Here is a 14,682-nt window from a genome sequence, read left to right on the forward strand (position 1 = left end):
ATCTCCTACCTCTTTTCTCTCCTGTGAAGGGAACCAGATCATCTCGGTCTTTAGTAGCATTTGCCTGCTGCTCCAAATGTGCCAGAAGAACATCTCTATTAAAAGGGCCTGTGGGTGTTTTCTTGGTCTGATCTTTCTGTCTCATTCCTGCAGGTAATATTGCATTCTATATTTTGGAGAAAGGAGAAAAAACATACAAGCTCCATGATCATCACTCATCACCCTATCTTTTTAAATGAAATCCCACTGGCTGTGCCTAGTTAGTGAACTGGAGTAGCACTCACAAAATCATAAAATATGTGTGGAAATGTTTGTTTGCTTGTTTGTTTGACCACTCAGTTAACAAAGTTTAAAATACCAACCGAGAACAATAACAAAATAATAATTAAGGAAAATAAACCAAAAACAAAGAAGCATAAAAGGCAAGAGAGGAAGCCAATCAAACAATCCTACATAGACTCAACTAACCTTCCATCCTCCATTCCTTGGAAAACAGCCAGGTCTTGAGGGCTTCCTGAAAGGCCAGCAGGATCAGGGCCAAACTAATCTCAAGTCCATGGTGTCCCAAAGGGCAGGTGTTATGACAGAAAAGGCTCATTTCCTGGATCCCACAAGAGAACGTTCTCTAATCAATGGGAAGTGGAGCATGCCCCTTCTGCCAAATCTGATGGCCAGGCAGAGCCCATTGGAGAGAGAAGGCCCCTCAAATAACCCAGCGTACAGAGCCAGGGAGGTGGCCTTGAAGGAAATATTCAGAAACAGTTAAAAAATATACTTTTGTCCAAGGACAAAAACATTCCTTGTCCTGGGAACAAAGATACTGTTAAGAAGAAACTCAGGTTGGCCCCTCCCTGACTGGAGTGTAGAAGGAGGAGAGAAAAAGCACAATCAGACTTGCAAGATTCTGCTATTATAGCCTATCTCAATAAAGTACAGTTCCAGAATTCTTGTGGAGTTGATTTTCTGATCTGGTCTTATAATGGTATGTGGGAATGACCTTCGGAGACAGGAGGAAGAGCCACAGCCTAGACGATGGTCTGACAAACGAAATTTGAGTCTGAAGGAGGAGAGGTGGTGAAAGCATCTCAGAAGGACCCTCCCTAGGTTTTGGGAGAGTAAAAGTAAGGAATGGGAGGGGTACTTTCAGCCTTGCAAGATTCTGTTAATGTAACCTTACAATAAAGATAGAGCTAGTACTCCTAGTTGTGCTTCTTGTCTGGACTACCTCACAAAACGAACAGGTCTATCTCATGAGGCTGACACCCAGACCCATGTTATGAAGGGCTTTATAGGTGACCACCAGCACCTTGAATGTATGTATGTATGTATGTATGTATGTATGTATGTATGTATTTGATTTATATACCTGCCCATCTCACTTTTAAATGACTCTAGGTGACTTAGAGCAATAGAGCCAGTTTGGTGTAGTGGTTAAGGCATCAGGCTAGAAACAGGGAGACTGGGAGTTCTAGTCCCACCTTAGGTACAAAGCTGGATGGGTGGCCTTGGGTTAGTCACTCTCTCTCAGTCCTCGGAAGCAGAAGTGTTGTGGCATAATTGGCCTACAACACAAAGTTGTACAAAGGCCCTCATGGCCTCTGTTGCCGCCCTACTTCTCAAACTACAGCCATGAGTTCAGGAAGACTCCCCATATCACACACAGTTTCTGTCTGGGGAAGTGCAACCCCATCCAGAACTAAAGATGGGAAATCTCTAGGGCCAGGAGACCCTAAAATCCAGAACTGCTCAGTCTTATTAGGATTCAGCTGAAGCTTATTCTTCCCCACAATCTCCAGACACCAAGACAGATCTTCCACAGGCCTGGAGATGTGTAACTGAGAATATTGACAATACTTCACTCTGTGCCATTGAATAACCTCAATAGTGGCTTCATATACATGTTAAATAGGAGCAGGGAGATTGGTGAGCCCTGAGGAACCCCACACAAAAGAACACATGGGTGGACTTCTCCCCCACATCAACAGTGATTGGAACTAACCTTGGAGGAAGGGGGAGAACCAGCACAAAATTGTACTCCTAACTCCTAACCCCTGGAACCAGTCCAGAAGGATACTATGATCAATGGTATTGAAAGCTGCTGAGAGATCAAGGATAGGTGCATTACCCCCATCCTGCTCTCTTCAGAGGTCATCCCCGAGTGCATTCAATGCTGTTTCAGTCCCATACCTGGGCCTGAAACCTGATTAAAAGGGGTCGAGATAACCTGTTTCCTCCAGGGCTCTCTGAAGCTGCAGCACAACCACCTTTTCAGCAACCTTTCCTTGGAGACAGGATGCAAATTGTCCAGAACAGTTGGATATAGTGATGACTACTTCAGGGGGGAAAGGACCACCATCTTCTTAAACTCTCTCACTTCCAGGACCTAACCACACATCCTTTGGGAAGCCTTGGCTAACTGAGAGGAAAATGGATCTAACACCAAGGTGGCCAAGCTCACAGCTCTGAGAACCCTGTCTATTTCCTCAGGACTAACAGGATCAAATTCAGCCCAGATAACCAAGCAAAACAGAGCTTCAGTAAACTCCATGGACTTGCATCAAGGTTGGAGTCCAGGTTGGAATGAATCTGAGTGAGTGATTTTATCCATTAGATGCCTAGCATATTTCTTACGGTAGCCTTGTAAATGAGTCTCCAACTCCATTTCCTCAGAAAGGATAGGATCACTTGAAACAGGGCCGCCAGGTGGCTATCTGCAAATACAATAAGGGCAGAAAAAGAATGATGCTTTGCCACCCTTACTGCCATGTGGTAGCCCTTAATACTGGCTCTAGCTCATGCTGAATTAGAGACACCCTTCTTCATTCTCCAGCAGTGCTCTTCCTCTGCTTCCTCTGCTTCATCTCCCTAAGATCCTTTGCAAACCAAGGGAAGCCCCAAGATCCATAGGGGGTGGGAAGTAAGAGAGGACACATCGGCATGATTTGAATGAAGGCCCCAGCTACCCTCTCGTTCCAAGCGGCATCTAAGGATTCAGGAACAACCTCAAGCTCCCTCTGGAACCTTGACAGGTCAATCAGGCACCTGGGATTGTCTGATTGAATAAGCCCAGATTCCTTATAGCAGGAACTGTCCCAGATCATGCCAAGGTGATCTGGGGAGTAATAGTAATCTCCTCTAATCCCAGATGATACTGCCACTGCCAAACAGGAAGACCAGATCCAAAGTGTGACCACGATTATGGGTTGGGTCCTCAATGACTTGGGTCAGGTCCATGGCTGTCATAGTAGCCATGAACTCCTGAGTTACCTCAGAGAAGGCAAGTTGAAATTCCCCAAGACCATAAGCCTGGAGAACTCCACTGCAAATCCGACCATGGAGTCAAGGAATTCATACTGCTATGCAGCAGGAAGGTTGGTACTATAGCAACAGTCCCACCAGATCCCTAGAGCCCAATTTAACAAGTAGGGTCTCACAACCAGTCAAATGATGATCAGATAAGTATCAGATGATCAGATAAGTAACTGAGTTTCATCCAGAAAAAATCAATTTTGCCCTAGTCCTTGAGCAGAACCTCGTAGAGGTAGGCTCTATAAGTAATCCTGGTATTTTGTTCAGTATTTATAGACAGTCAAGTTTTCTCTATGTGTTCAAGGCACTGTTATATCCTGCCTTAATAAGAACCCTGATTTGGGTCATGGAGGGATCTTCATCTATGAACTTATATCAAACTGCTGGCAGTATTATATGAGATGCTGGAATCGCCTTGCTTTGGTACTTATGCCAAGGCATTTAAAAGTAGGCACCACCACCCTCACTTTCTGCCCACAGTTTTGCTTCATGCTTAACTCTAAAGCCGTAAAGTTTGGCTTACAAACCACAATGACTAGTTTCCTACATCATACTAAACCATAACCAAACAAACCACATTATGACTTAGCACAATTTGAGAAACTTAGCCACTGTCTTTTTTACAATGTGCTGAAGGAGATATAAAAAGAGCTCTATCCCAGAAGCCCAAAGCATTCTATGCAAGAGAAAGGAAGGAGTCAAAATGGCAGCTGTTTGCTAGTTATCTGAAATAATAATAAGAAAAATGTATAATTAAAAATGTTTTTAAAATTAATCCAGTAAAGGGGCAGATTTTGTAGATGTGGGGCAATGGGCTCTAGTGGGCACCCATAGGAGTGTGCAAGGATGCAGCAGCGGCTATGAGCACTGTATGGCCAACCTCAATATCAAAGCATAAATGGGAAACATGAGTGGTCAAATATATAGTTGTCACTCAACAGAGAATTCTAACTCATCCTCCTCTTTGCACATGCCCGTTGTGTATTGGAGACTATGAAGGACACATTATCATTATCTCCATATATGTAGTCAGGTACAGATGCACCGACAGTCAGTGAAGTTTACTTCTCAGATGTCAGCCATGATAAGATAATACCTTTTAGATCTAAAAGAAAACACCAAAAACCTTCATGCCCTGCTTGCCCAAAAACATGTGTGGCCTCGAGAGTGTGCAACCACATGAAATTTTATCCCATTCAGGAGATGACCATTTATATATCCAAAAGACATCTCAGAGCGCAGACAAGAGCATACTTTTCCAGGTGCAATAAGGCATAGGATTCCAAAAGAAGCTACTATCAAATCCAACTCAAGTCATTTTGATCTAGGGAGTGAGGAAAAGAGGGCAAAACATGGGGCTGCCCAACCTCCACATTTTCAGACTACTCAATAATACATGTTCTGTTACAGCTGTTAAAAAGCTCCTTTGCTGAGCTGCGCTAGAGTTGGTTTGTTTGTTTAATGTATTTTCATATGACTGTCAATATAACTCCATCTCAAAGTAGTTTCAATCAAAATGACTGAGCTAATCAAAACAATAATATACATGCAATATACTCAAAACAGTGTAGATGTAATATAATAACATTCTCATTAAAAAGATGGAAAGAAAAAGTAAGCAAAGTTAAAAATTCGTCCAACAGGGAAGGTCTGGGTGAAAAAAAAGATCCACAGAAGGATTTAGAAGATGTAATAGGCACCTCATTATTGCAGTGGGAAAAGCAAATGTAATGGAAAACAGAACTCAGTTTCATCAGCATATTAGTAGTATTAAGCCCCACGTTCCTCATGACTGCTCTCTAAGGGCTCATACAGATGACAGGGGTGCAGAGGAACCACCACCGATGCTACTGAGACTACCCATGCAAGTAGAGTGGAACTATAGTAACACGGTGCCTCCAAATACTAACTCATGGCAACTGTCCAGGAAAATGCTACTGTATAGCTGACAATATGAACATCCTTGACAGCCATTCTGGTGTGGTGGTTCAAGCACCAGGCTAGAAACAGGGAGACTGTGAATTCTAGTCCCACCTGAGGCACGAAGAAAAATCAAGAAAGATCAAACAGGGCAATCATTTGAGGGGCTGGCTATCTTCTGCAGTTTCTGTTTGTCCCATATGGTCTGACACAGTTGGCCTGCTCTAGGTCCCATTGATTAAACAATGTCACCTGGTAGGGCCCAGGAAGTGGACCTTCTCTGTCATGATGTCTGCCCTCTGGAACACCATCCTGCCTGAGACTGTCATGTTTCCCAGCTTGGCTCTTAAAACCTGGGTCTATCCCCGAGCCCTGGGTTAGAATGGATGGTAGACTCCTTGTGGGATGTTTTGGTTGTTTAACTGATTGCTATTTTTCTCTGGAGTTTCTTTGTGAATATATATATATATATATATATTTGTGGGTTTACTGCTTTTTACTGTTGTATCTGGTAAGTCACCCAGAGTCATACAGATTGGGGCAGCCTATAAATTTCATAAATAAATACATAATTCTGGCTTTTGAAAATTCCTCCAGAGTGGACTTCTGGTTGAGAGCCATGGCAAGCTAAACACTCCTTTTGCAGTGGGATGGCATTATGACGGAGATCAGCGCAGAATGCAGGATCCTAGCCACCAAAATGCTCTCCGGGTTAAGGAGAGATCTTTGAGATAGCCCACATGACTCTGCACAGCCACTCCTGGTGAGTAAACCACAGGGATCATCGTTTTACAGTTTGCCTATGGGTTGAGTGGAGGGAGGAACCATCTTTGCTCACAGTCTTTAACGTAGCCTTTCAAAGGACAATAAGCTCGACCTAGCCTCACTTCTTAAGCACTTTGGATTTTTTTTTTTCTGCTGCCTTAAAAGGATTAAGACCTTTTGGAACAGTAAATTATATTGTATTTGCTAGGTGAGTCACCTTCTCTTTAGAGAAATAACTTTTAAATACAATTTTTAAAACTTTTGAAAAATATTACTTTTTGGATTAAACAACAAAAGGGTGCTCAGAATATGGACTTCAGAAAGTTTACCAACAGATGAAGGGCTCAGATGGACTTGGAATTATAATTTTAAATGCCCACAAAGAGCTTTGAATTGACTAGAAGAAATCTTCTCATGGGAAAAATGGTGATTGTTTTGAGTTTTTTCATGACAAGGTTGGTCACTAGAGGGAGTGAGAGGATAAAGAGGAGCAGAAATCTAAAATCAGGGAATATTTGTCTGCCAAGCTTCTTGACAAAATAGATAAATTTCTTGACAAGACTGACAGAGCATGTTGTAATGAAATTACAGAACAAGAACAGTTGCAACAGATGATTTTTAAATTACTTTGAAGGGGGACTTAAATGTAACAAGTAATGAGAATGATATGGAGGAAGATATGGGCACACAAATGGAACCAATGGGTGACTTATTCTCAAAAGAAGATATACAGATATTGAACCAGGAAACTGACTTGGAGATAGATAGATAGATAGATAGATAGATAGATAGATAGATAGATAGATAGATAGATAGATAGATAGATAGATAGATAGACAGACAGACAGACAGACAGACAGACAGACAGACAGACAGATTTTACTGGATATACAAAAGAGCTCTGTTAAGGTTTTGAAGGACTTTACTAGAAGTGACAAACAAAAGGACAAACTTTACTTATTGGATATACAAAAGAAATCTGCTAAAGTTCTGAAAGACTTTTGGCTTGAAACACAGATGAACAGAAAACTAACTCTGGGACTGTTTTTGAAGGGGTCAAAAGATATTTTTAAAAACTTAGGGAAGGAATACAAGGTTGGCTTATTGGACCAAGGCTAAAGGAGAAAAATAGTTATATCTGCTGCTCTTACTGGACTTTTGCTGACAAAGAACGACTAATGAAGCATTTGGATTTTGTTTTGTTTTTTAATTCAATAGATAATATATGGGGTAAAGAGAGATTATGTTGTATTTAGAGACAGTGATAAGCTATTAAAATTGTCTTTACTTGCCCGGATGAAGGGGGAAGTTACTTCTTTCTTTCTCCTTTTCCTTTTTCACATTTTTTCTTTTCTTTTGTATTTTTCTGTTTGTATTTTTTGTAGCCTGTATTGGCTTTTATTCTTTTCATTTATAATTCTTAATAAAATTGTTTGAAAAAAAAAAGAAAAGTCCTCCAGAGTATTCAAGAATTCACCAGATTTTAGGGGTGGGAGATCTTAATGCAGAAGAGGGACGCACCATAAAATCAAACTTCATTACATAATGAAGTTGGCTACTTCTTCAGATCCTGAGGTGAAACTGAAACCATTACCTCATGCATTGGTCTAGTGATAGTTTCAGAAAGAACTATGGCTATGATGGAAGCCATGAAATCCTGGACTGGGTATTTTAGGACAGCTTCAGAATGAATGCTAAAGCTCCCAGGACTACTATTCTAGAGTTCTCCAATACCATACCTGAGTCCACCTAAGGCAGCTCAGTGAGGATGCCTCTTGCACAGTAAAACAAGTGATACATCAGCAGTCCCTCTAGTCTACCTTGTTGACTCAACACCAGATAAAACTCCTCATAGCTTGCCCAGTTTGAAGAGTTACTTTGGGGAGTAATATGAGATTTCCATGGTCCTATGTCTTCCCCCACAACCTCCACTCTAGGTTGATCATGCTGCACTGAGAAACCAGCTGGACGGAAACCAGCTCCTCTGACCTTTAGATTACCTTCAAATCCTTCACTATCAGTCCCTGAATTGGGGCTCCTTTACTCTCCTCCCTGCATCTCTACTCCAGAGGCTTACCCCCACTCTCTACACATAGAAACCTCTGGTATTCCTGCCTTCACTTTTCAGATCCAAGGTTCAGAGTTTGTAGTGCCTTGAATCCATCCAATTTCCTTTAGAAGACCACAATCATACAGGTAGTCCTTGCTTAACTATGGTAATTGGGACCAGAATTCACGTTGTTAAGCGATGCAGTCATAAAGAGCAATGTCACGTGACCGCATCACTTAGCGACAGCAATCCTAGCAGTCCCCACTGCCATCTCCAGCAAGCTTTGCAGGTCATTAAGCGAGGACCTCACGTGACTGTGACTTGCGACTTCCTGCTGACTTCCAAGCAAAGTCAATGGAAAGCCAGCAGGAAGTAGCAAGCCCCAGGCAGCTCGCAAGCAGGCCAGTGGGTGGGTGAGTGCTATGGAGTGTGGCCAGGCAGGGAGTGGCAGCTGTGGAATGCAGGAGGGTGTGCAGGTGGCTGCCACAGCGTGAGCACATCCAGCCAGGTGTGGCTGCTGTGGAGTGTGGAAAGGCATGCGGGTGTGCTCTATGGAGTATGGGGGGGAATACTCCTGGTGGGTATGCATTATGGAGTATGAGATCCCTGGGATCTTGTACTCCGTAGTCAAGCTCCTTTGGAGAAAAACCAGTGGGAGCAGGAGCGACTTACAGGAGTGACTTGTGACCTTCCCTGCCAGCTTCCCCATTGACTTTGCTTGCAGGAAGCCGGCAGGGAAGGTTGCAAATGACAATCATGTGATGGTGGGACACTGCAACCATCATAAGTGTGAGCAGGTTTCCAAGCACCCGGATTGTGATCACGTGACTATGGGGGTGGCTGGAATTCTGATGACTGGTCGTAAGTGAATGGTTGTAAGTGAATGATTGTTGAATGAGTGGTCGTTAACCAAGGACTACCTGTAGTATAAAAATCACTACTATCTCTTTGCTTTATTCTTTGCTCCCACTATCTGGTAAACTGCTGCCTAAAACAGGAGGTTAAATTTAATCATTATTGAAAGTCACTGAAAAAAAACAATGCTACCTTTTAAAAAACTATTCTTTAAAGCACTTACATCTGGATCTAGGTCTACTAGCTCATCCTCTAGCATCTTAATTTCCTCTTCTGTCAGTGCTCCAAGGATCTGATCTTCATCCAGATCTCGGTATTTCTCTAGACCTTGTCTGTATGACATTTTGGAGAAAGTTGGCTTTTAAGTCTCTTCCTTTTCACAAAATATAGGACCTGGATGATTAAAAAATATAAGAGAAAAGTTAAAACTTAGGTTGTATGATGGTAGGATTATCATATATGGCATGCAGAAATCAAGGTGATCACAACCACTAGATGGCAGCAAAGAGATACAGAAAACCAGAACCCAGCACAAAGAACCTGTCCGGAATCAGCACTCCAGGTGAATCCCACATGGTCACAGCATCCCACAATCATGTGATCACCATTTGCGACCTCCTGCCCGCTTCCTGACTGAATATGCTTGTCAGAAGCTGCCAGAGAAAGTCACGAATGGCAATCACGTGACCACAGGATGCTGCAATGGCCACAACTATGACAGCCCATCATACGTACCCCTCATTCAGCGCCATTGTAACTGATCGGTCACTGAACGAGTTAAGTTAAGCAAGGACTACCTGTATGTCTTTGCTGCCATCTAGTGGTTGTTCAGATATTTTCAGCCCAAGTATGGTATCCCTAATGATAGTTCAGGGAGTCAGTTTGGTGTAACAGTTAAGGCATCAGGCTAGAAACTGGGAGATTTTGAGTTCTAGTCTTGCCTTAGGCATGAAGCCAGCTGGGTGACCTTGGGCCAGTCACCCTCTCTCAGCCCTAGGAAGGAGGCAAGGGCAAACCACTTCTGAAATCGTGCCAAGAAAACTGCAGGACTAGTCCATGGAGTCACCAGGAGTCAAAAACTGGCTCAAAGGCACCAAAAAAAAAGTTCAGCTATAGAATGTAGTTCTACAAATATACCAATAAATAACAAATGCGATACACTGCCTAGAACAGTGCTTTCCAAACTTTTTCCTTCATTACCCAAAACTGCTTATCAGAAAGCCCCTTTTACTTAAGTCAACTTAATTTAACCCGTGTTGTGATGGGTAATGGGTTTGTGTGTCGTCACCCAAAGAAAAGCCACTTTTACCCAATTTGGGGTAATTTACCCAGGTTTGGGGAGTAGTGGCCTAGAAGTACTTTTTGCCTTGACAGTTATTTGACAATAGCAACCTTAATTTAATATCTCATTAAATATAAATCTTAGTTCTATTTTAGGAATCGCACTGCAGGTCTCATGTATTTTTCACCTGAAACTACAGGAGGTTCTGCACTGATTTTTGGCAGTTATGACTGAAGATGGCTTGAAGGGTTGCCGAAGAAGAAGAAGAAGAAGAAGAAGAAGAAGAAGAAGAAGAAGAAGAAGAAGAAGAAGAAGAAGAAGAAGAAGAAGAAGAAGAAGAAGGAGGAGGAGGAGGAGGAGGAGGAGGAGGAGGAGGAGGAGGAGGAGGAGGAAGAGAGAGAGAGAGAGAGAGAGAGAGAGAGAGAGAGAGAGAGAGATTGAAAGAGATTGAAAGAGATTGAAAGAGATTGAAGAGCTCAGGAGGGAACAACCAGGGGCAGAAGCACAAAGCCAGCAAGCTCCTGCAGATACCCACGGAGGAGCTCATACAATAATTCTGGAGAACAAAACTGGCTGCCACCATCTAAATTCATGTCACTTAAATGGTAATTCAAATAATGGCCAAATATTCAAAGTAGAGTATATGAGAACTGTAATTAGGAAAACAGGTTATAACATCTTAAATTGTCTAATATTTATTAATAGTCAAATAGGAACAGGCTGACGTGCCCTTCTTTGCTGGAAGTATTTAGCATCAGGGGGCTATAACTGCACGTTTCCTGCATGAAGAGGTCATCAGACTAGATCAGTGTTTCTCAATCTCAGCAACTTTAAGATTTCAACTCCCAGAATTCCCCAGCCAGCCATGCAGTTGGAGTCCACACATCTTAAAGTTGCTGAGACTGAGAAACACTGGACTAGATGCTCTCCAATGATGTAATTGTTGCAAATATTCCTCTTCCCAGAGCAAACCTCCTTCACAACTGGTAGCTGAAATACAATCTGCATCATCCTAAATTCACAAAAGATTTTGAGCTCTCCTGTCTTTATTTTAAGGCCCAAGCTGCATCCTATGGATAAGTTATTGCCTTTTAAAGAAAACTATTCCTGTGCTGTTAACCTGATATATAGTCATTCAATAGATGAGCATTTCCTAGCTCTTACTTACAGGCTAGGAAAAAAACAATATGCTTACTCATGTGTGCTGGACAAGAGCTAGGATTTCTTTCTAACCCTGCACTTTTAGCAGCAACCTAATCTCTAGTGTAAAAAATGCTGCTTTCCACCAATCAAGGAATAAGAGCGAACCAAAGTTGCTGTAAATGCGTAATGACAGATCTTATAAAGCTGATTACCTAAGCTTGTCAGCAGGTTTCTTGGGGTAACATTCCGTCTTGCAGCATGGCAACCCACCCGCAAGTCATATTTTATGACTCAGTTCCTTGGATTGTCAGTTATTATGTAAAACAGAACAGGCAAAGAGAAAAGCTACCTTTAATTTTGCCAAAATGGGTTTGCCCTAGTTCTGGGTCAAGAATAAAAAGGAATGCCTATGATCAACAATTCCTTCCCCCACCCACTTACAACGTGCATATACACAGTCATTATTTTATTCTCACCGAAACCAAAGCTGACACAATTAGGAGAGTCAAGATAATACTTGGAGGCCCAAGAGGGGTCCCCCTAAAAATGACTCACAAGGTGGGCGTAATTCCTTAAGATTTTTAGCCCTGAGGTCAGTTGAAAGCAGCTCATAAGAAACTATCACCAAATGTTTGTGTAAGTATGATCTGGGATGCTCCAGGACTTTCTGGGATCTGCAGAACTTCTGAGTTTGTTTTTCAAAGTATTCTGTATTTCAAAGTACAGTATTCATAATTGCTGTTATTTATTTCTTTACTCATTATAATTTATATTCTGCCTTTCCTCCAAAGAGCTCAAGATGGTGCCTTTCAAGTGTTTTTCAAACTTGGCAACTTTAGGACATGTGGACTTCAACTCCCAGAATTCTCCAGTCAGCATACTGGCTGGGGAATTCTGGGAGCTGAAGTCCACACATCTTAAAGTTGCCAAAGCTGAAAAACACTGGTGTACAGGGTACTCATAACCTTCAACCCCCCCCCAACCATCAACTTATGAGATGCATAAGGTATGCTGAGATGCAGTGACTCACTAAGCAGTGTTTCTTAACCTTGTCAGCTTGAAGATGTGTGGACTTCAACTCCCAGAATTCCCCAGCCAGCCATGTTGGCTGAGGAATTCTGGGAGTTGAAGTCCACACATCTTCAAGCTATCAAGGTTGAGAAACTCTGCTCCCTAGCCTAAAGTAATCAAGTGAGTGTCCATTTTATATGTGGACAGGATATTAAATAGCTAAATATATTGTTGGATGTGGATCATTTTTAAAAAACATTTTCTTTGTATGCTGTGCAATATTAGAGGAAGGAACCCAAAGTCTTGGCAACTTTCCTGTTGGTGCCTTGTCCTACACGGCAGATGCCTTGAGCTTCACAGCAGGCAAAGCCTTCTCTCCCCCTCCCCCCACAATTACTTATCTCCTGGGGCGGGGGGGGGGGGCAGGACATTTCACCTGCTTTATTTCCGAGCTGCAAAGACTGTTCGCGGAGGCAGCAACCTAGGGGCCACACTTTCAGGCTCACCCGTCTCCATCGGCGCACATCCTCCATCAGGGCTACGGGGCAGGGAGGCAACTACTTCCATTTTGCCCCGGATCGACCCGAGAGAAGAAACTTCCAGCCAAGTCAAGGGGGACTAGAAACGCCCGAAGCCGCTTCTCCCCGCGGCGCCCCGTAGCCCTGTCCTTCCCAGTTCCACCCCAGCAAAAAAACAGCGGGGAGCAGAAGCAGCAGCTATTTATAGGCGCCGCGCCTAGGCCGGTCTCCTTTGGTGGCAGCGGAATGCTTTGGCCAGATATGGCTCGAGCGGCTCCTGCCGGGGCTCCTGGACGGACTGAGAGGTGGGGTCCCAATTCGAGGGGCACCGAAGGCTTGCACACCCCCACCCTCCCCGCTCGACCGGTCATATACCTGTTGCCGTCGCAGGCTGCGGGCTTGTGGACGGAGGACGCACGTCGCTTGTCGCGAGACGCGTGCCCCGGAGAGGAGCTCTGATGTTACGCAGAAAGGAGACGGGGGGACTCCCGCCCCCCTCCCACCGCTACTGTCACTCATGGGGCCGCGGACGGCGAACGGAAGGCCGCCCCCCACCCCCACCCCCACCCCCACCTTTCGCTGGAGCCACCAGCAGCGGCCCCAGCAGCAGCCGCTCTCCCCCCCGGCTTGGCTGAGGGGGCTCTTCGCCGCCCGCGTCTCAGTGTCCGGGGCGGGCGCGCGGGGGAGCGGCGACAGCGAGGGCCGCTGTTATTAGAAGAAGCGATTCCACGGTGGGCGGTCAGGAGACGCCGCAGCAGGCAGCCCCCGCTGTCCCGTCTGCCTGGCCGTAAATAGATTCGGGTCCTAGCCTGGCCGACAGGGAAGGAGAGAAACCACTTCAGCGCGTTTCGTTGAGTGCCGCTCTTGCCGCATTTAACAAGCTGACCCCACCCGTATATTGTATGCATGTTCGGGATTGTGATCATATGCTCGCAAGTTTGTGATGTGTGCACGCAAGTGGCAAAAGAAGAGCGGGTACTGTTGGGAATATGTGTGTGTGTGTGTAAAAAAAATTAAAGTGCCATTTTCCCCTCACTGTTCATGTGCTTTTTTAAATAAAATGAATTCTTGGCACTTAAGTCACATTATTTTAGCTTTCACACAGAATATCTTGCAGTCTTTCTCTTTTTCAACCTGGAGCCTTTCCCCACTTACATACAAACACCTGGAACATTTTTTTTCCTGCCATGTCCCCACAATGGCTTCATTTGGATAACATCAGCTTAAGTTGTCCATAGTTGTGTTATAGTAGTATTTTCCCCTTAATTCTGAGACCATCCAAGGGCAAACTTGAGGTGTGTAAAATCTGTCAGGCTTTATCACCTGTTACTTTGGAACAGGTAATGGAACAGAAGCAAGATACAGGGTTAGAAGTGGTTATGGGGGCAGCATATTTAACGCTACTGTAATTTTGTACTTACTCAAGGAAAACTTCCACTTCAAGTCAGCAGTCAGGAAAGGCACTTGCAGTATGTTATGGTGCTACTCATCCATTTTAAAGACTGTCCAGGTGACAGTTGTATCAGCACAATGGTTAGATGATATAGAAGACACCATAAATCATTAAGTGAGGAAATTGTGTAAGATTGCCTAAGAGTAAATCTTAATATATTTTCTACAGACCTCAGCTGAGTGTGTGCGCCGGCCTTTGAGTCAGTTTTTGACTTCTGGTGTCTGCCTGGACTAGGCCCTGCAGTTTTCTTGGCAAGATTTCAGAAGTGGTTTGCCCTTGCCTCCTTCCCAGGGCTGAGAGAGAGGGGCTGGCCCAAGGTCCCCCAGCTGGCTTTGTGCCTAAGGCGGGAGTAGAACTCACACTCTCCCGGTTTCTA

General features: G+C 43.9%; 1 protein-coding gene across 3 annotated transcripts in view; it reads right to left on the reverse strand.

Moving 5' to 3' along the window:
- Positions 1-13,396, reverse strand: part of TMOD1 (tropomodulin 1) — a 39,902-nt gene extending 26,506 nt beyond the window's left edge. Inside the window, exons 1-3 of one of the 3 annotated variants that reach the window (XM_088147489.1) lie at positions 13,229-13,393; positions 9,123-9,292; positions 10-166 (exon numbers count right to left, since the gene is read on the reverse strand). In XM_088147489.1, the coding sequence (XP_088003615.1) occupies positions 10-166; positions 9,123-9,242 (277 nt within the window). In that variant the 5' untranslated portion in view covers positions 9,243-9,292; positions 13,229-13,393. Of the gene's footprint in view, positions 1-9; positions 167-9,122; positions 9,293-12,771; positions 12,928-13,228 lie in introns of those variants that run through there. The other 2 variants (XM_088147490.1, XM_088147491.1) reach the window with 2 other exon arrangements.
- Positions 13,397-14,682: the final 1,286 nt, after the last annotated feature.

This window comes from Python bivittatus, unplaced genomic scaffold (genome assembly GCF_059951505.1).
Source record: "Python bivittatus isolate LINGU-HERP-01145 unplaced genomic scaffold, Pbiv_v1 ctg000520_np1212, whole genome shotgun sequence".
NCBI lineage: Eukaryota > Metazoa > Chordata > Lepidosauria > Squamata > Pythonidae > Python > Python bivittatus.